Source organism: Sinocyclocheilus rhinocerous, unplaced genomic scaffold, assembly GCF_001515625.1.
Source record: "Sinocyclocheilus rhinocerous isolate Xijiao unplaced genomic scaffold, SAMN03320098_v1.1 scaffold298, whole genome shotgun sequence".
In the NCBI taxonomy this organism is placed as follows: Eukaryota; Metazoa; Chordata; class Actinopteri; order Cypriniformes; family Cyprinidae; genus Sinocyclocheilus; species Sinocyclocheilus rhinocerous.
The window spans coordinates 674,997-694,496 of record NW_015650702.1 but is presented as its reverse complement, the minus strand read 5'-3'; the positions used below and the strand labels follow the sequence as shown (position 1 = coordinate 694,496).

The following is a 19,500-nucleotide window of genomic DNA, read 5'->3' as shown; positions in this document are numbered from 1 at the left end:
CGTCTCTCACTCTACGCTGGTTGCTGTTTGATCGCGTCACCAAAAATGTCATTATTCGGTACAATTTATTCGGCCGAACACCGAAAGAACTTTTTTTGCTATTTTCAACCAAATCATTTATGTGTTTCCTCTGCATTGCAAAGATGACTTTTATTGATACTGATTTCATTTGCTTGGTAACAGCCCCAAATGTCTTTTTATTCTAATTCACTGATTAAATGTAAGAATTTGACTCAAAGGATAATGCACACTTTTAGAAAAATGGCTTTATAAAGGTAAAAATGCCTTAATTTCTATCAGTGTGAACTGACCACCACACAGAATATGAAGAATATCAAAAACTTCAGGAGTCAGCTGTCCACGGTAGTCCTTAAGATGTATCGTCTAATTATCGTTATCGATAAAATCCCAGAAAATATCGAGATATTATTTTTTGTCCATATCGCACACCCCTACTTCAACTCCAACCATGCGTCAGCTCCTGTCTGGAAAGAAGCTGTTTTTAACATTGATAATATGATTGAAACATATGTTTCTTGAGCATCAAATCACCAATAAAATGATTTCTGAAGGATCATGTGACACTCATGTGAAGCCTGGAATTATGACTGCTGAAAATTCAACTTTGCCATCACAGGAATAAATTACATTTTAAAATATATTACAATAGAAAACAGTTATTTTAATTTCAAAATATTACTACTGTATTTTAATCAAATAAATGCATCCTTGGGGAGCATTAGAGACTTCGTTTAAAAACATTACAAAATCTTACTGACCCCAAACTTTTGAACAGGAATGTATACGTGTTGTCTTGTGCTGTTGTCACTTTGCTCAGTCTGATATGAAACTTGTAATGTTTTTATTCACATTTTATATTAATATTTGCACTGGTGATTGGGTATCATTATGCAAAGTGCGAGTATAGAGGAAACTAAAGTTGAATCTAATCAGCTTTATGTTTGTAATATGTAAATTGGTCTTGTTAATCTGTTGCTTAGCTGTTGTATTGTGTATAACTTGAGTGTGTGTGTGTTTTCAGGGCGACTGGATGTCAGGCTGATGGGTTGTCAGGACCTGCTGGAGTCAGTTCCAGGCCGCTGTCGGGTAAGTAACATGTCCTCCGCCCCTGGAAGTCCCTCTGAGTCCAAATCACTGAGGATGAGAACCGGCCTCTCCACCCGCAGCACGAACGGCAAGACCACCAAGACTGATGAGCTCTCATGTGAGTTTCTCAGGGAAAGCAATGTGAAATATAAGGGATTTCACAATAGTCTTTGGACAATGACAGAAGAAAACCTGTATCTGTATTTTTCTACCATGTCCAAATAAATGAATTTAAAATAGACTTGATTGACTTTAATCAAAGATTTTTTTTACTTAAGCTTAATTCTTATGCGACAGTAATTGAAAAAAAAAAATGCTTCTATAATCTTTTTTTCTTTTAATGCGTTTTCTCTCAGCGGAGATCAGCGCTGTATTGAAGGTGGATAACAAGATAGTTGGTCGCACACATTGGCAGCCGCTGAGTAAGGAGGCCTGGAATCAGAGCTTTAGCATCGAACTCGAGCGGGTCAGTGCCAACAAATTCTACTGCATACTTCATAGACATATCGTAAATAACATATCTAGTTTTGAATTCAGATCAGGAGCTCACTCTGAATGCACACCATAATCTCAGACTCCTTGCTGGGTGCTTTTACAGCATGCCATTTATAACTGTCAGTTATCTCAGGCAACACTTGCTACATCTGTTTTATGGAAAGTGCCTGTGAAGGCCATTGGCTAAAGGCTTTTCCTCACCTTCATTAACACAGCTTTCAGCCGCCTCCAGAGTAATCCAAACTAATCCCTCAACATTACTGTAATCTTTTGCGCACCCCTTGGACATAGACACTCAGCCTGAATACTGGCCAAGTCAGCCCTCAGCTCTCTCCAAGCTGATTCAGCTGTACCGGTGGAGAATGAGATCTTATTTCATTATTTCTAGATTACTGAAGCAATTTTTCTCTCAAAGGCTGTGCTTCACATTTGTTTGATGAATGGGGAAGCATTTAGCTGTATCTCTCTTGGAGGTTTTGATTGTCTTTGACACCAAGTTATGTTTTCTGACTTCTAACTAAGTGTGCACATGATGTATCTCAAGAAATGTGCCAAGAAATTGTTTTAACAGGAAGTCTTTCCGTAATCAGTTATGCACATCATGCCTCAGGAATCCAGGATTCTGATTCATGATCTGGAATGTAATCATTATGGAAGTGTTATTATACACAGTGATAATTATAACAGCTTCAACTGCTTTGTTTAATAGTACAATCCTTAAAAGTCATGTTTCAGTTTTAATCAAATTATAATTGCCATATTTTATTTACTATGTTTTTACTGTACACTACTAGATACATTACATTACTGTATTGTTTATACATTTTGGGGTCTGGAAGATTTTTTTTTCTTTCTTCCAATTAATACTTTTATTTAGCGACCATGTATTAAAATGCTCAAAAGTGACATTTATAATATTACAGATTTATAGAAATAATATTTCTTTCACAAATAATTGCTGTTCTTTTGAATGTTCTATTTATCAAGAAGCTTGAAAAAATGTATCTCCATTTCTACAAAAATATTAAGCAGCACAGCTCTTTTCAACACTGATAAAAAGAAATGTTACTTGAGCACTTAATCAGCATATTAAAAAGATTTCTGAAGGACCATGCAACACTGAAGACTGAAGTAATGATGCTGAAAAGTCAGCTTTGCCATCACAGGAATAAATGACTATTTTAAGTTATATTAAACTAATATAATATATGTTGTTTACATGATTTTTTAAAATTGTAATAATATTTCCCATTAAATAAAATGAGACTTCTTTAAAAAAAAAAAAAAAAAATTACCAACCCCAGGCTTTCAAATGGCGATGTAAGGACCATTATGAAGTGTAAAGGGGCAAGAGCTAGAACTACAGTTGATATCTGAGAGTGTGGGGATTTGTAACTGCAGGTTACATGTATTCATGTCCTGCATTAAATACATCTAAATGCCTCTTCAGATGCAGCTTCTGTGTTTCCTCTGCATGCAAAGATGAATTTTGTTGATAATGATTTCATTTGCTTGGTAACAGCCCCAAATGTCTTTTTATTCTAATTCACTGATTAAATGTAAGAATTTGACTCAAAGGATAATGCACACTTTTAGAAAAATGGCTTTATAAAGGTAAAAATGCCTTAATTTCTATCAGTGTGAACTGACCACCACACAGAATATGAAGAATATCAAAAACTTCAGGAGTCAGCTGTCCACGGTAGTCCTTAAGATGTATCGTCTAATTATCGTTATCGATAAAATCCCAGAAAATATCGAGATATTATTTTTTGTCCATATCGCACACCCCTACTTCAACTCCAACCATGCGTCAGCTCCTGTCTGGAAAGAAGCTGTTTTTAACATTGATAATATGATTGAAACATATGTTTCTTGAGCATCAAATCACCAATAAAATGATTTCTGAAGGATCATGTGACACTGAAGCCTGGAATTATGATAAATTCAACTTTGCCATCACAGGAATAAATTACATTTTAAAATATATTACAATAGAAAACAGTTATTTTAATTTCAAAATATTACTACTGTATTTTAATCAAATAAATGCATCCTTGGGGAGCATTAGAGACTTCGTTTAAAAACATTACAAAATCTTACTGACCCCAAACTTTTGAACAGGAATGTATACGTGTTGTCTTGTGCTGTTGTCACTTTGCTCAGTCTGATATGAAACTTGTAATGTTTTTATTCACATTTTATATTAATATTTGCACTGGTGATTGGTATCATTATGCAAAGTGCGAGTATAGAGGAAACTAAAGTTGAATCTAATCAGCTTTATGTTTGTAATATGTAAATTGGTCTTGTTAATCTGTTGCTTAGCTGTTGTATTGTGTATAACTTGAGTGTGTGTGTGTTTTCAGGGCGACTGGATGTCAGGCTGATGGGTTGTCAGGACCTGCTGGAGTCAGTTCCAGGCCGCTGTCGGGTAAGTAACATGTCCTCCGCCCCTGGAAGTCCCTCTGAGTCCAAATCACTGAGGATGAGAACCGGCCTCTCCACCCGCAGCACGAACGGCAAGACCACCAAGACTGATGAGCTCTCATGTGAGTTTCTCAGGGAAAGCAATGTGAAATATAAGGGATTTCACAATAGTCTTTGGACAATGACAGAAGAAAACCTGTATCTGTATTTTTCTACCATGTCCAAATAAATGAATTTAAAATAGACTTGATTGACTTTAATCAAAGATTTTTTTACTTAAGCTTAATTCTTATGCGACAGTAATTGAAAAAAAAAAATGCTTCTATAATCTTTTTTTCTTTTAATGCGTTTTCTCTCAGCGGAGATCAGCGCTGTATTGAAGGTGGATAACAAGGTAGTTGGTCGCACACATTGGCGGCCGCTGAGTAAGGAGGCCTGGAATCAGAGCTTTAGCATCGAACTCGAGCGGGTCAGTGCCAACAAATTCTACTGCATACTTCATAGACATATCGTAAATAACATATCTAGTTTTGAATTCAGATCAGGAGCTCACTCTGAATGCACACCATAATCTCAGACTCCTTGCTGGGTGCTTTTACAGCATGCCATTTATAACTGTCAGTTATCTCAGGCAACACTTGCTACATCTGTTTTATGGAAAGTGCCTGTGAAGGCCATTGGCTAAAGGCTTTTCCTCACCTTCATTAACACAGCTTTCAGCCGCCTCCAGAGTAATCCAAACTAATCCCTCAACATTACTGTAATCTTTTGCGCACCCCTTGGACATAGACACTCAGCCTGAATACTGGCCAAGTCAGCCCTCAGCTCTCTCCAAGCTGATTCAGCTGTACCGGTGGAGAATGAGATCTTATTTCATTATTTCTAGATTACTGAAGCAATTTTTCTCTCAAAGGCTGTGCTTCACATTTGTTTGATGAATGGGGAAGCATTTAGCTGTATCTCTCTTGGAGGTTTTGATTGTCTTTGACACCAAGTTATGTTTTCTGACTTCTAACTAAGTGTGCACATGATGTATCTCAAGAAATGTGCCAAGAAATTGTTTTAACAGGAAGTCTTTCCGTAATCAGTTATGCACATCATGCCTCAGGAATCCAGGATTCTGATTCATGATCTGGAATGTAATCATTATGGAAGTGTTATTATACACAGTGATAATTATAACAGCTTCAACTGCTTTGTTTAATAGTACAATCCTTAAAAGTCATGTTTCAGTTTTAATCAAATTATAATTGCCATATTTTATTTACTATGTTTTTACTGTACACTACTAGATACATTACATTACTGTATTGTTTATACATTTTGGGGTCTGGAAGATTTTTTTTTCTTTCTTCCAATTAATACTTTTATTTAGCGACCATGTATTAAAATGCTCAAAAGTGACATTTATAATATTACAGATTTATAGAAATAATATTTCTTTCACAAATAATTGCTGTTCTTTTGAATGTTCTATTTATCAAGAAGCTTGAAAAAATGTATCTCCATTTCTACAAAAATATTAAGCAGCACAGCTCTTTTCAACACTGATAAAAAGAAATGTTACTTGAGCACTTAATCAGCATATTAAAAAGATTTCTGAAGGACCATGCAACACTGAAGACTGAAGTAATGATGCTGAAAAGTCAGCTTTGCCATCACAGGAATAAATGACTATTTTAAGTTATATTAAACTAATATAATATATGTTGTTTACATGATTTTTTAAAATTGTAATAATATTTCCCATTAAATAAAATGAGACTTCTTTAAAAAAAAAAAAAAAAAATTACCAACCCCAGGCTTTCAAATGGCGATGTAAGGACCATTATGAAGTGTAAAGGGGCAAGAGCTAGAACTACAGTTGATATCTGAGAGTGTGGGGTTTTTTTTCTGCTCCTCACATGACCTTTGACCCCTGTAGTCTCGGGAGCTGGAGATTGCGGTGTACTGGCGAGACTGTAGGTCCATGTGTGCTGTGAAGTTCCTGCGTTTAGAAGATTTTCTGGACAACCAGCGGCATGGCATGTGTCTTTATCTAGAGCCACAGGGCACACTGTTCACAGAGGTGAGAGAACCTCTCGTTACCTTCATCCTAGTGCCAAATCATGTTACAGCACAAATGCAGAGTGAGGTTACAGTTTACAACTGCTATGTATTTCATTCATTTAGTATGTTCTGCAGAGGTTGATGCTTTAATACACAGTGCATATTGTGAGCTATTCATTGTGTGGTTTGCTTTCAGGTGAGATTCAACAATCCTGTCATTGAGCGACATCCTAAACTACAACGACAGAAACGGATTTTCCCAAAAGAAAAAGGTGTGCTTGACCTCACATTTTCTCTATTGTCCTCATAGAGGGTCTGTTACTCATAAGCGATTGCCATAATCTCTCTCATATTCTCTTGATTGTTTTCAAAACTCAAGTGTGACATTATGCTGTGCTGTCAAGTTCAGTGTTTACAAAAGATGTTTCAGACTAATACATCATGTTATTTGCATATTAAATAGCTGATTTAATGTTTCTCTCAGGGAAAAATTTTCTGCGGGCAGCACAGATGAATATGAACTTTGCCACTTGGGGGCGTCTAATGATGAGCGTGCTGCCCCCCTGCAACAGCACCGTCACCGCCTTGAGCCCTCCTCTGCCCGGCTCTGAGCCCATGTCCCCTCCAACTGTGTCCACGCCTCCTTCCTCTGGGTGAGACATACGCAGGTGTCCCTGGGGTTTGGTTGAGGAAAATATATCCATTAATCTGTATAAAAACGTGATTCTCTTTCTGCGTTGTGGCTGTTTATCACAGAGACTCAGCAGTTGTTAAACTGAATTTCAGTGAGGAGCGTCCTGCCAAGCCCCTGCGCCTCCACTTGGCACAGAACCCCACGACTGACGCATCACTTTCTGCGGTACGTCTTGTAGACAAACACTTGCTTTTTAATGTGTAGTTCTGTATTGCTCTGGTCAAGTTAGTGTTGTAATTATGTGTTTTGGGACACATTTCCCAGACTCCTGCCACAGTGAATTCCTCTGAGGATAACCAAGTTCTCAAAGGCAGGCCTGTGTCCCAGCCTACACCTCAGTAAGTCAATATGTTATTTATTAGTGCTATTATTATTATTGCTCAAATCTAAATCTGAATGATCCCTAACCTTGGGTCTTAAATTTCAACCTGTACGTCGCACATCTTACGATAGTGAAATTAATCTCGGATTCTCTTCCCTGTAATTGCTCTTTTTCTCAGTCTCACTGTATGGCGTATATATTCTGTTTCACAGGAGGGAAGAGGGGATGCAGATGGAGGACTTCAATTGCATTTCTGTATTAGGAAGAGGGCACTTTGGAAAGGTAAAACTGCAGCTGTCCTTCCGTACTGTAATCGGATAACTCTGGATGGTGCCGTTGGCTCAGTGTCATTGTCAACTCTCATTAAAGGTCCTGCTGGCTGAATTCAGGAGGACTGGGAAACTATATGCCATCAAAGCCCTGAAGAAAGGGGATGTTGTGACCCGGGATGAAGTGGACAGGTGATATTCTGTATCACAGAAATGTCTTCTTGTGCACAATGAATGGGTTATGGATAATTTGTTGTCTGTGGATATTTCTTGTGCAAAGCATTAACATAGTCTGAATGGGTCTGTGTGAAAAAATAAAATAACAAAAATATATACATTTGATATTTTTTAGCAAGGGACTGCTTGTAAGGGTATGTTTGTGGGTCCTTGGAATTGAGAAATTGTAGTTCCTTGGAACCGACAATAGTAAACCCTTCCAACTGTATTTGGCTTGTATAATATTGTGAATTCATTTTATTCTTTTATAGTTTAATATGTGAAAAGAGAATTTTTGAGACCATCAATGTGTTCCGTCATCCTTTCTTGGTGAACCTGTATGGGTGCTTCCAGACACCTGACCATGTGTGCTTTGTGATGGAATATTCACCTGGAGGAGACCTGATGACCCACATCCACAACAGCATCTTCTCTGAACGCCAGGCTAGGTACACACACACACACACACACACACACGCACAGGCTGTTTAATTACAGAGCATTTACATAAGTGCTACACTTGTTCACATGTTCTCAGACGCACACGCTGAATATTTTTAGCATTGTATATTTTTAGCATTGACACTTTCCTCTGGCTGTGACTGTAAACCAATGGTTTTTCTGGCAGGTTTTATTCTGCATGTGTATTACTAGGCCTGGAGTTTCTGCACCAAAACCGGATTGTATATAGGTAACTACACTATTATTTCTAATATTACTTAACTATTACTGAATTCCCTATTACATACGTGTATGAAATAATACATGTGATCTAATGTACGATTTCTCTTTTTCCTCTTTGTAGGGACCTAAAGCTGGACAATCTGTTAATGGATTCAGATGGCTTTGTGAGAATTGCAGATTTTGGACTTTGCAAAGAAGGTACATTCTCAAAATACCATGTCTCTCATAGATTTTTTTTGTTCATCTCAAATGACAATATTTGAGCAGAGAATCAACCAAGTCTTGCCGCCAATCAGGTATGGGACATGGCGACCGTACGTCAACCTTTTGTGGCACCCCAGAGTTCCTGGCCCCGGAGGTTTTGACAGACAGCACCTATACCCGTGCAGTGGACTGGTGGGGTTTGGGTGTGCTCATCTATGAGATGCTAGTGGGAGAGGTCAGTCCTGGTCAATACAGCTTTACTAAATTGTTGCTATATACTGTAATAATGTTTATGCATATTTACGATTTTTTTTTTTTTAAGAATTCAGCAAGGATGAATTCAATTGAAAGTAAAGACATTTCTAATGTTACAAACGTACATAAGTAAATAAATGCTGTTTTTATTCATCGAAGAACCATGAAAAAAGATAAGAGATGCATCTTGCATCCAAATCAGCATACTAAAATGAATTCTAAAGGAATACCTTTAAAGTGCCCCTATTATGGATCTTTCATGCAGTGTAACACAGCTCTAAGCGAATGAAAACATCCTGCAAAGTTTTAAATCTGAAAGTGCACCGTGTATAAAGTATTGTCTCTCAAAAGAAAGAGTCGACTCTGAATCATTGAAACGAGTCGTTTTTAAAACGAATCCCAAGCCGATTCATGTTGACGTCAACATGAAACATTAGCATATTGCCCGCCCACTTGTTGGTCTTTTCCCGTTGGTCTGAATGAAAATGCAAATTCATTCTTTGCCACTAGGTGCAGCTTTTGGAGCGGTAAAAATAGCTGTTTCCCCGGTAACGCTGTACACAAAGCAGCACTGCGCTCACAAACGCTGCTTTATCAGGCATTACAGGCATGATGAAATGAAAATGAGACCAATTGGACCAATCACCGCAGATTAGCATCACGCAACGGAGGGGTTTGGAAAAATGAATCGTTAAACAAATCGTTTGGGAGTCGTTGAGCAAATAAGGTAAAAATAAATGCATATTATATGAACAATGAAAGTGTTTTTTGACCTTGCATGAATGTCAACCTGTTGTTGGGGACCCCCTAAAACCAAAATATGAACCTTTCATAACCCATAATAGGGGCACTTTAAGACTGGAGTAATGACTGCTGAAAATTCAGCTTTGCCATCACAGGAATAAATTACATTTTAAAATAGAAATCAATTAATATAAATTGTAACAACATTTCACAAGGTTATATTTTTACTATATTTCTGGTCAAATAAATGCAGTTTTGGTGAGCATAAGAGACTTCTTTTAAAAGCATTAAGAAATCTTATCCTTTGAACAGTAGTGTAATGTATTATCTTGTGGCTGCCAGTCTCCATTCCCCGGTGATGATGAGGAGGAGGTGTTTGACAGCATAGTGAACGATGAAGTGCGCTACCCCAGGTTTTTGTCCCCCGAGTCAGTCTCTATAATACAAAAGGTAACAACTTCTCGCTCTTGGAGAAAAACAAATTGAAATCCAGTTGACACTCAGTCTCTGACTCCGTCTCTTTAATGGCAGTTGTTGCAGAAGAACCCTGAAAAACGACTGGGAGCAGGAGAGCAAGACGCCAATGAAGTGAAGAGACACAGGTTCTTCCAGGTGACAGTCACTAACTGAAGAATTTTTGACTACCTTGGTTTAAATTCTCTTTTTAAAAGCCCCGTTCCTCTCCACAGGGCATAGACTGGGAAGCCCTGTTGGCCAAAAGAGTCAAACCTCCTTTCCTTCCGTCAATAAAAGCCCCAGCAGACGTCAGTAACTTTGACGAGGAGTTCACGCGCCTGAAGCCTGTTCTGACCCCTCCGCAGACCCCGTTCTTCCTCACCACCGAGCAGCAGGAGTTCTTTGCAGACTTTGACTTCTCGGCCCTGCACTGACTTCCACTCGATTACCCTCGGAAGTGGTTGTGACCTATCAAATCTCTGCTTTCTTTTCTCTCTGTCTTCTTCATCCAATTATTCTCTCTCGTCCTCCCTTGAGTTATGCTGTGGAATCGAGTGAAGCTGGCCTCGTGTCACCCTTTAAGAGCTGCTGTACGCTTTTCGTGAAACTGTCTGCAAATGTGTGCTTAAGCTCCAAAGACAGTCCTGATGGACTTTAAAACCATACGATCACCCCTGACCAGAACTGTGAGTAAGCTCAGATCTGCTCAGCTTTTAACTGCCCATCCCTGATATTCAAACATGCATTTATTAATGTACATTAGTTTTTGGGTTGGGTTATACTGTTTAAAAAAAAAAAAAAAGAGAAGTCTCCCTGTTACACTAAATTATGATGCCAAAATATACTTGCACTGTTGCTGAACAGATAATGATGGTCAAATTGAGATGGAAGGACGAAATGCTGTGCCGCTTTTAAGGATTTCTGATGCAGGCAGATCTGTCTTAAGCTCCTTAAGTTCCAGACTGTAACTATCAGAGTGTGTTCTCAGTGTAAGATCATGCAAATTCCTCCATGCTTAGTCTATGTGATGTATGTTCATGTTAAACCCTCACATTTTGATCTCTGGTTGTCCCTAATCTGGATTTGATTTCGGATTGGTGCCCCAGATAAATGTTGCTTGTTGATTTTGGACCAGTTCTCAACTTTCCAAACCGAGCTCTTTACTGTACTTGCAGAAGTCTTGTGACTTTCGGTTGCTCTGTCCTGCCTTTCTCTTTATAGTCCTCCTCTGGACAAATCGAAGACTGCTGAATTAGACCAAGCATATTCTACTTGACGTCTTAGCATGATACGTTTAGCACATTAACTCGCTAAGCTGAAATTGAAACATTCAACTGTTTTTGCTCTGCGTCATCTAACAGAAGCTCATTACGTTGTTCGCTATTTAAGGTGTTTGTATTTTACTTTTGACTACATTTGGCTACCATTGTAAATGTGGTTTACTACTGATAAGTTACACTGTGAACAAAATGACACTAAAATATTTAAATGAAACTTGCCATTTCTATGAGCCCCATGAAGGATAATTAAATATCTAAGTCAATGTAACTGAACGGGATGAATGTATTTTCAGAAATAAAATACAGTGTGATCATGTTGTTCAGTTTATTGAACACTGATGTTTCAAAATATTACATTGAGGAAATTTTTTTTGCATAACTTTGATCAAAACGGCGCAAATCAGTCATGAAATCTCAGCATTAATATTGATACTTGAAAAACACTCAAGTGCAAAAGTTAAGGAAGCAATTTAAAGAAACTGAAATAAAGTAAAAGCAAAAACAATTATTGCTTTTATGACTGTATATTATTCTGAGAATATTCTAACTAATGTTTGTTAAAGTCACACTATGTGGACTTTAGATCTGTGGAACTGAGATCTAACAGTCAAAGGAGTCACATGCACTTACATCTTTCTTTCTTTCTTTCTTTAAGATGCTGATGTGTCATAGGAAAGGCCCTGTTTATATAAAAATATAAAGTTTTGCTTAAAAAAATGTCTGTAATGTTGAACAGTTTGTATTCTAAATTCAGTCTTTTAATGTTAATTTCTCTCGTTTAATGTATTGATTGTTATGTTGAGATAAATCGGTACATTTAATGTTATAAAGTCACATTACAAGCGTATTGAAATTTCACCACTGATATATAAAGTGCTATAGGAAATGATTTGTATTATAAACATGAACTTCTTGTTACCCTGTCTGAAATGGATCTTAAAAGGGGATGTCAATTTTCTTAAAAATATGTATATACAACTGACTGTATTTCACAAGTTCAATAATTGCACAAAATCATTTCTGATGTAACAGTACATCATCTGCTGCTGCTATAAAATAAGCTGACAGACTGTCTAGTTTAATTACTTTTGTCCAACAGCTTTTTAGTACCATGAAAGAGAGATTATATGAGCAGAGCCAAGATAATAAATAATTAGCATATACAATTTTAATATCTCATCTATGTATTGCATTAATGGGAAACCACAATTCAGCTCTGAAACGCTACTGTGATTTTGTGCTTTTTGTTCTGCGTTTGCTATTAAAATGTGTAAAATCAGCACAGACGAATTGTCAAAGTTCTATGTGGGCAAAATATTCACAAAACACCTTTATAAAAATGCTCATTCCAACCTATTTGATAACACTTGATCAAACATCATTGCAACTACAAAGTTCATGCATTTAAAAATCGCTTTCAAAATGGAATGGGTCATTCACAAGGAAAAAGTAGATTAGATGTTCTGCAGATGCAGTTTGGAGCGATTTCCACCAAAACATCAACTTCCATCTAATGGGTTATTTGTCACAGCAGTCGTGACTCCAAGGGAATTAAATAGGATCGTTGCCTTGCTTGAAATACACGTGCTCCCAAACCACCGGTTCCCAAACGCAGAAGAAGCCCCAGAGATTACGCAGGGTTCCGCGGTCAAAAGGGTTTTCGTCCACACCGCAGTGCTTGAGGTAAGAGATTCTGTGTCGAGACATGAACTCCCATGTGGTGGTATTCAGCGACACCAGGTACAGGTGAGAGCCCAGAAGGAGAAGCACGGTCAGGGACAGGACAGCCACGACCGCCGCTGCTCCCAGGAGCACACCGTTGGTCCTCAACCACAGCTGCCAGGTGGGAGCGTGACTGAAGCCAGACCTGTACGAGATTTAACAGTAAACTCTGAACTGTGGGATGTTCTTCAGCCCAGATGAAAGATTTTTGTTTCTAGACACTTTAAAGGGTTAGTTCACCCAAAAATGAATGTCATTAATTACTCACCCTCATGTCGTTCCAAACCCGTGAGACCTTCGTTCATCTTCGGAACACAAGCTGAGATATTTTTGATGAAATCCGAGAGCTTTCTGACCCTTCATACAGCAATGCAATGCAACTAACATGTTCAAGGCCCAGAAACGTAGTAAGGATATCGTTACAATAGTCACATGGACTATTTGAATTATGTCCTGACTATTTTAATGATGTCCTTATTATCTTTCTAGGCCTTGAACGTGTTAGTTGCGTTGCTGTCTACAGGGATTAAAGTGTTCCGTCGCTATGACGGATTTCCGTCCGTTCATAAAGACAGCCACTTGCTTCATTCCTGAATGATTCAGCCGCTCTTTATGAACTGACGGAAATCCGTCGTAGCGACAGAACACTTTAATCCCTGTGTCTATGCAGGGTCAGAAAGCTTGTTTATTTCATCAAAAATATCTTAATTTGTGTTCCGAAGATGAACAAAGGTCTTACGGGTTTGGAACGACATGAGGGTGAGTAATTAATGACAGATTTTATATTTTTGGGTGAACTATTCCTTTAATCTTAATGAAATGGTTTGGGATCACCTTTTAGAGTTAAAAAGCATGGAAACTAATACATTTAGGACTATTATGTCCATTGGCACTGCTGGACATCCCAGGTCATGATATACTGTATAAGTTCTACTCACCAGGCCATGTACAGTCCCCACAGTAAGACAACAAGCTGGACAGCCAGATAAAGCACAAACCAGCGGTGGTTTCTCTCCCCAATGCAGTTCTCTATCCAGGGGCAGTGGTGATCATAGCGCCGCACACAATGCTGACACGTCTGGCAGTGTTTGGATCTCATGGGTTGCTACGTCAAAGCATGGGTTCATTTTTAGAAGGGATTCATTATTAGAAACAAATTAAGCTATCTTGCCTTTGCATAAATATAGGTTATTGTAAACGAAAACGACAAACTAAATCTAAATTTTTTATAAAAAATTTTATTTTTATTAACTTAAAAAACATTATTAAAATAAAATTTACTGTAGATTTCATTTTAGTTGCAGCATTAAAATTTAATGATTTAAACCTCTATATTTATGTATATGGTCCATCTTTAATAAGTGACAACACACCTGTACCAAACAGTGTCCACAGCGCCGGGGCCGTATGGACTTGGTGGTCTGTGGAATCATATCCTGTGTTTCTTCTGCGATACCAAGTGTGAACTGAAATACAGTCAAATGATGCATGTTTGCTGTAAAATCAGCGTTAAACATGCAAACTGCTGGGGGTTTGTGATATATATACATACAGGGGTTTGGCTGACAAAAATACTTGGGAATCCGTGTATTAACTGACCTGCAAGTCACAGTCATCAGACAGGACAAAACCAGGATCCATGAGCGAAACTGCAAAGTACAGCAACACGGACACCAGAACCAGCAGCACAAAGAGAACTGGCAGTGTGAGCTCCCCCGTCTCCTCCTGTTTGCGGAGGTCTGCGTGGAAGCACAATAGTGTAGTAGAGTGGAATACAGTGGCGCAGAAATTAGAGATGAACAGAGCATAGCAGAACATAAGAGTAATAGAATATATTAGAGTAAAAAAAATAAAACATAGTGGAGTGGAATAGTGCAGAACTGTGGATGCCCAATAAAGGCTGGAATACACTACATGACATCTGAACAGATTTGAAAACATTAGGCATCATACACTATGTAAACAGTAAGAGGGAAAAAAATAGGCAACATACACTAAACGACTGAGGATCACACATTACCAGACTTTCCGAACACAAACTCACACAGAAACGCTGCTAGGATGACAAATAAAAACAACGTGTTCTAAAATCGTGTGTGTTCTACAATGTTTGATATCCTCAGAATGGATATAATCCTTGTCTCAAATGCCTGCGTGGAAGCACAATAGTGTAGTAGAGTGGAATACAGTGGCGCAGAAATTAGAGATGAACAGAGCATAGCAGAACATAAGAGTAATAGAATATATTAGAGTAAAAAAAATAAAACAGTGGAGTGGGATAGTGCAGAACTGTGGATGCCCAATAAAGGCTGGAATACACTACATGACATCTGAACAGATTTGAAAACATTAGGCATCATACACTATGTAAACAGTAAGAGGGAAAAAAATAGGCAACATACACTAAACGACTGAGGATCACACATTACCAGACTTTCCGAACACAAACTCACACAGAAACGCTGCTAGGATGACAAATAAAAACAACGTGTTCTAAAATCGTGTGTGTTCTACAATGTTTGATATCCTCAGAATGGATATAATCCTTGTCTCAAATGCAATTTTATATAAAATCTGTCAACTCCAACTTCCCAAAATCTGCAGACTGGCTTTGACTACTGGCAACTAACCCCAACTTGATCAGACAGTAAATTGTGGCAAAAATCTGGGCAAAAGTCTTTTGCCATATTTTTGATTTTATCTTATAATTACTACTTATTATATGTCAATGTCAACTTAGTACCTCATAATTTTAATTTGACCATAATTAAGATTTTTGGTTAACTTTTTCATCTCATAATTTTTATTTCATAATTGATTTTAGCATCTTATAATTTCAACTCTATCATAAGTTCTACTTTTTTATGTCATTTTGACTTTGTCATAACTTAGTATCTCATCATTTAACTTTTTGTCTCTTAATTCCAGCAGAGTGAAAGTGTGCAGTAGAACAGAAACGCATGTAGCAGAGAACAGAATGTAACAGAGTGTGCTAGAGTAGAATAGTTATAGATCATCTAAACGTTGTCTGGTAAAGGAAGTGGCGATGCAGATACAGGTGTGAGGCAGCGTTATGTACATCATATAGCTACTGTAGCCACACAATAACAGGTCTGTAGGTGGGACAGATATACTCACAGTAGAATCAGCATCTCTCAGGAGCACTTACCGGTGTCGTGGAGGAAGAGAATCAACGTTATAACCCATGTCAAGATGACATGAGCGGTCCTCACCAGGAATCCCGATCCGAACACATTTTTGAACATCCTAGCATACTTCTATATACGCCTAAGCATGCATCTGCTGTGTGCTCGTAATGAAATGCATCTTATTCTCAGACTCACAGACCTCTATAGGCAGCTAGCTGTGTTAGCCAGCTCATAAGAAACCCAGTTAACGTTACATTCCTGCTGTCAAGTGAGGTCCTACGCGTCGCACGCTAAATTCCAGAACAAGAACCATTTTAACCACAATATTTCACCCTAGCGTGGAACTTTGTCTGCTGCAGCAGACTATACCATCGTAACGCAACCGAAGCGCGGTATTTCATTTAGATACTGTGTTTCATAGACATCATATTTATTATGTCTATGCTGTGTTTCTCTCGCTCTAATAAGCTTGTTGATTCCGTTCCGCTGTCACGTTTCCTATTGGTCAGCTGTGGTCATGTGACGTTTCGGCTTCAAACTGGGATGCAAAGGCAGAGCCGAAGGAAAAGAAAAGTAGAAAACACAGTATCTGAACTGTAAGTGGGTATATGATTTTATTGCTATTGTAAAGTAAAGTAAAATAAAAATGATATGCTATGCAATACGCGGCGATACAAATACTAATACAAATATCACATTGTATTTTTCAATCATACAACAACCATTTTTTTTATAAAGAATTTATTCTGCTCTAACCTTTTGAAAAATTATATATAATTATGTAACAATAATTGGGATCAGTAAGATTTGTTTTAATGAAATGAATAGTTTTATTCAGTAAGCAGAGTGAAAGTGTGCAGTAGAACAGAAACGCATGTAGCAGAGAACAGAATGTAACAGAGTGTGCTAGAGTAGAATAGTTATAGATCATCTAAACGTTGTCTGGTAAAGGAAGTGGCGATGCAGATACAGGTGTGAGGCAGCGTTATGTACATCATATAGCTACTGTAGCCACACAATAACAGGTCTGTAGGTGGGACAGATATACTCAAAGTAGAATCAGCATCCCTCAGGAGCACTTACCGGTGTCGTGGAGGAAGAGAATCAACGTTATAACCCATGTCAAGATGACATGAGCGGTCCTCACCAGGAATCCTGATCCGAACACATTTTTGAACATCCTAGCATACTTCTATATACGCCTAAGCATGCATCTGCTGTGTGCTCGTAATGAAATGCATCTTATTCTCAGACTCACAGACCTCTATAGGCAGCTAGCTGTGTTAGCCAGCTCATAAGAAACCCAGTTAACGTTACATTCCTGCTGTCAAGTGAGCTCCTACGCGTCGCACGCTAAATTCCAGAACAAGAACCATTTTAACCACAATATTTCACCCTAGCGTGGAACTTTGTCTGCTGCAGCAGACTATACCATCGTAACGCAACCGAAGCGCGGTATTTCATTTAGATACTGTGTTTCATAGACATCATATTTATTATGTCTATGCTGTGTTTCTCTCGCTCTAATAAGCTTGTTGATTCCGTTCCGCTGTCACGTTTCCTATTGGTCAGCTGTGGTCATGTGACGTTTCGGCTTCAAACTGGGATGCAAAGGCAGAGCCGAAGGAAAAGAAAAGTAGAAAACACAGTATCTGAACTGTAAGTGGGTATATGATTTTATTGCTATTGTAAAGTAAAGTAAAATAAAAATGATATGCTATGCAATACGCGGCGATACAAATACTAATACAAATATCACATTGTATTTTTCAATCATACAACAACCATTTTTTTTATAAAGAATTTATTCTGCTCTAACCTTTTGAAAAATTACATATAAAATTATGTAACAATAATTGGGATCAGTAAGATTTGTTTTAATGAAATGAATAGTTTTATTCAGTAAGGATGCATTAAACTGATGAAGTGACAGTAAAGACATTTATGATTACAGTACATAAGTAAAATAAGATTGCTGTCTATTTGAACTTTCTATTGATCATAAAATCTATTCATCATTAAAATGACAACTGTTTTTAACATTAATAATAAGAAGAAATGTTTTTTTGAGCCCCACATTTCTGAAGAATCATGTGACACTGAAGACTGGAGTAAAGGCTGCTGAAAAGTCCGTTTTCGGTTACAGGAACAAGTTACATTTTAAAATATATTAAAATAGAAAACTTATTTTAAGGTATCATTTTACAATATTATAGTTTTTCCCCTGTTATTTTTGATAAATGCAGCCTTGGTGAGTAAAAATCTTACAGACCCCAAATTTTTCTTTATTTTTGAAATTTTTGTAAACATCCCTTTCAATTCCTTTAATATTTGCCTGGCCCTGGGCATGATGGAATCCTCAGTTGGAAACACTATGTAGTTTTAACAAGATTCTCTGCTTCATTCTCATCAAGTAGAAAGGGGGACTTCAAGTTCTTCTGTTTCAGCAGCTTTTCCAGACCCTGTAAAACACAGCGGTTAAAATATGACCGTGTGTCATGGAGGGAAAATGAAAAAAGGAGATAAAGAGATGGAGTGTTACAGCTGTCTCTTGAACTCTCTCCTGAGAACAGGAACACTACTCTGACATCATTCGCTCTGTTTCACATCATGCTCCATATGGTCACACTTGCTTGTTATTCTTTTTTCCCTCTGGTCCTCTTGCCTCTTTTTGTACTAACTGTAATATTTTGTAATCAAAGAACTATTTGCGAGACTCAAATATTTAACTTTTGTGATAAATATGTTAACCTAAAATCCTAAAACCAGACTGTTCATCAGTATTAGCAACTCCAGTTTAAAGCAAAGCTTTAAAAATTGCATACAAGTAGTCACATTTTTACCTCGCCAAAGTATGATACAAGTGGAGAGATTTCACAGATTGCAGGGGGGTCTTCATTCTGTGTCATACTGCAAAAGAAAGAGTAGACCAAGTTATTATAAACCACACACCATCTTAGGAAGTCAAAATTGTTCATTTTCTGCTTGAATGAGTAAATTCCTTTTAGGCATATTCCTTTCAGGTCATGCCAGTCAAAAGGTATTGCATTCATCACAAGAATGGAAATTTCTAGACCATATCCTGCTCTACATCTGGTGTAGTATAACTATAATACGTGAGGAACCTTGCAATATAGCATTTACTGTACATCAAGTCATTAAAGGGGTCATATGATGCTGCTAAAAAGAACATTATTTTGTGTATTTGGTGTAATGAAATGTTTATGCGGTTTAAAGTTAAAAAAACACATTATTTTCCACATACTGTACATTATTGTTTCTCCTCTATGCCCCGCCTTTTTGAAACGCGTCGATTTTTACAAAACTCATCGGTCTGAAAAAGCGAGGTATGCTGTGATTGGCCAGCTATCCAATGCGTTGTGATTGGCCGAATACCTCAAGCATGTGACGGAAATGTTACGCC

At 37.7% G+C, this 19,500-nt stretch overlaps 3 protein-coding genes across 4 annotated transcripts in view; 1 reads left to right on the top strand and 2 right to left on the bottom strand.

Annotated features, from left to right (window-relative positions):
- Positions 1 to 11,901, top strand: part of LOC107712357 (serine/threonine-protein kinase N2-like) — a 23,899-nt gene extending 11,998 nt beyond the window's left edge. The window contains exons 6-22 of the mRNA XM_016517580.1: positions 1,043 to 1,225; positions 3,972 to 4,154; positions 4,392 to 4,501; positions 5,957 to 6,100; positions 6,278 to 6,353; positions 6,566 to 6,734; positions 6,838 to 6,940; positions 7,040 to 7,113; positions 7,310 to 7,379; positions 7,467 to 7,558; positions 7,855 to 8,031; positions 8,211 to 8,273; positions 8,388 to 8,464; positions 8,563 to 8,705; positions 9,812 to 9,919; positions 10,001 to 10,081; positions 10,159 to 11,901. Of these exons, the coding sequence (XP_016373066.1) occupies positions 1,043 to 1,225; positions 3,972 to 4,154; positions 4,392 to 4,501; positions 5,957 to 6,100; positions 6,278 to 6,353; positions 6,566 to 6,734; positions 6,838 to 6,940; positions 7,040 to 7,113; positions 7,310 to 7,379; positions 7,467 to 7,558; positions 7,855 to 8,031; positions 8,211 to 8,273; positions 8,388 to 8,464; positions 8,563 to 8,705; positions 9,812 to 9,919; positions 10,001 to 10,081; positions 10,159 to 10,359 (2,054 nt within the window). The 3' untranslated portion in view covers positions 10,360 to 11,901. The remainder of the gene's footprint in view (positions 1 to 1,042; positions 1,226 to 3,971; positions 4,155 to 4,391; positions 4,502 to 5,956; positions 6,101 to 6,277; positions 6,354 to 6,565; positions 6,735 to 6,837; positions 6,941 to 7,039; positions 7,114 to 7,309; positions 7,380 to 7,466; positions 7,559 to 7,854; positions 8,032 to 8,210; positions 8,274 to 8,387; positions 8,465 to 8,562; positions 8,706 to 9,811; positions 9,920 to 10,000; positions 10,082 to 10,158) is intronic.
- A 62-nt stretch (positions 11,902 to 11,963) lies between these two features.
- LOC107712389 (probable palmitoyltransferase ZDHHC12) lies at positions 11,964 to 17,627 on the bottom strand. 2 transcript variants are annotated; one of them, XM_016517626.1, is made up of 5 exons: positions 17,160 to 17,627; positions 14,527 to 14,666; positions 14,301 to 14,393; positions 13,866 to 14,032; positions 11,964 to 13,072 (listed from the first exon to the last, which is right to left on the bottom strand). In XM_016517626.1, the coding sequence occupies exons 1-5, from the start codon at positions 17,254 to 17,256 to the stop codon at positions 12,757 to 12,759; spliced, it is 813 nt and encodes a 270-aa protein (XP_016373112.1). In that variant the 5' UTR covers positions 17,257 to 17,627; the 3' UTR covers positions 11,964 to 12,756. The 2 variants fall into 2 exon arrangements, with proteins under 2 accessions (XP_016373112.1, XP_016373111.1); XM_016517625.1 differs by lacking the exon at positions 17,160 to 17,627 and adding an exon at positions 16,097 to 16,336.
- Positions 17,628 to 18,352: 725 nt separating this feature from the next.
- uap1l1 (UDP-N-acetylglucosamine pyrophosphorylase 1 like 1) overlaps positions 18,353 to 19,500 on the bottom strand; it is a 4,832-nt gene continuing 3,684 nt past the window's right edge. The window contains exons 8-9 of the mRNA XM_016517624.1: positions 18,920 to 18,986; positions 18,353 to 18,538 (exon numbers count right to left, since the gene is read on the bottom strand). Coding sequence (XP_016373110.1) covers positions 18,449 to 18,538; positions 18,920 to 18,986 — 157 coding nt within the window. The 3' untranslated portion in view covers positions 18,353 to 18,448. The remainder of the gene's footprint in view (positions 18,539 to 18,919; positions 18,987 to 19,500) is intronic.

Coding starts and splice junctions, on each gene's coding strand:
- LOC107712389 (XM_016517626.1), bottom strand. CDS start 17,256: ATGTTCAAAAATGTGTTCGGATCAGGATTCCTGGTGAGGACCGCTCAT. Junction 14,394..14,526: donor CTGATGACTGTGACTTGCAG/GTCAGTTAATAC, acceptor ACTGTATTTCAG/TTCACACTTGGTATCGCAGA. Junction 14,033..14,300: donor GTGGACACTGTTTGGTACAG/GTGTGTTGTCAC, acceptor GCTTTGACGTAG/CAACCCATGAGATCCAAACA.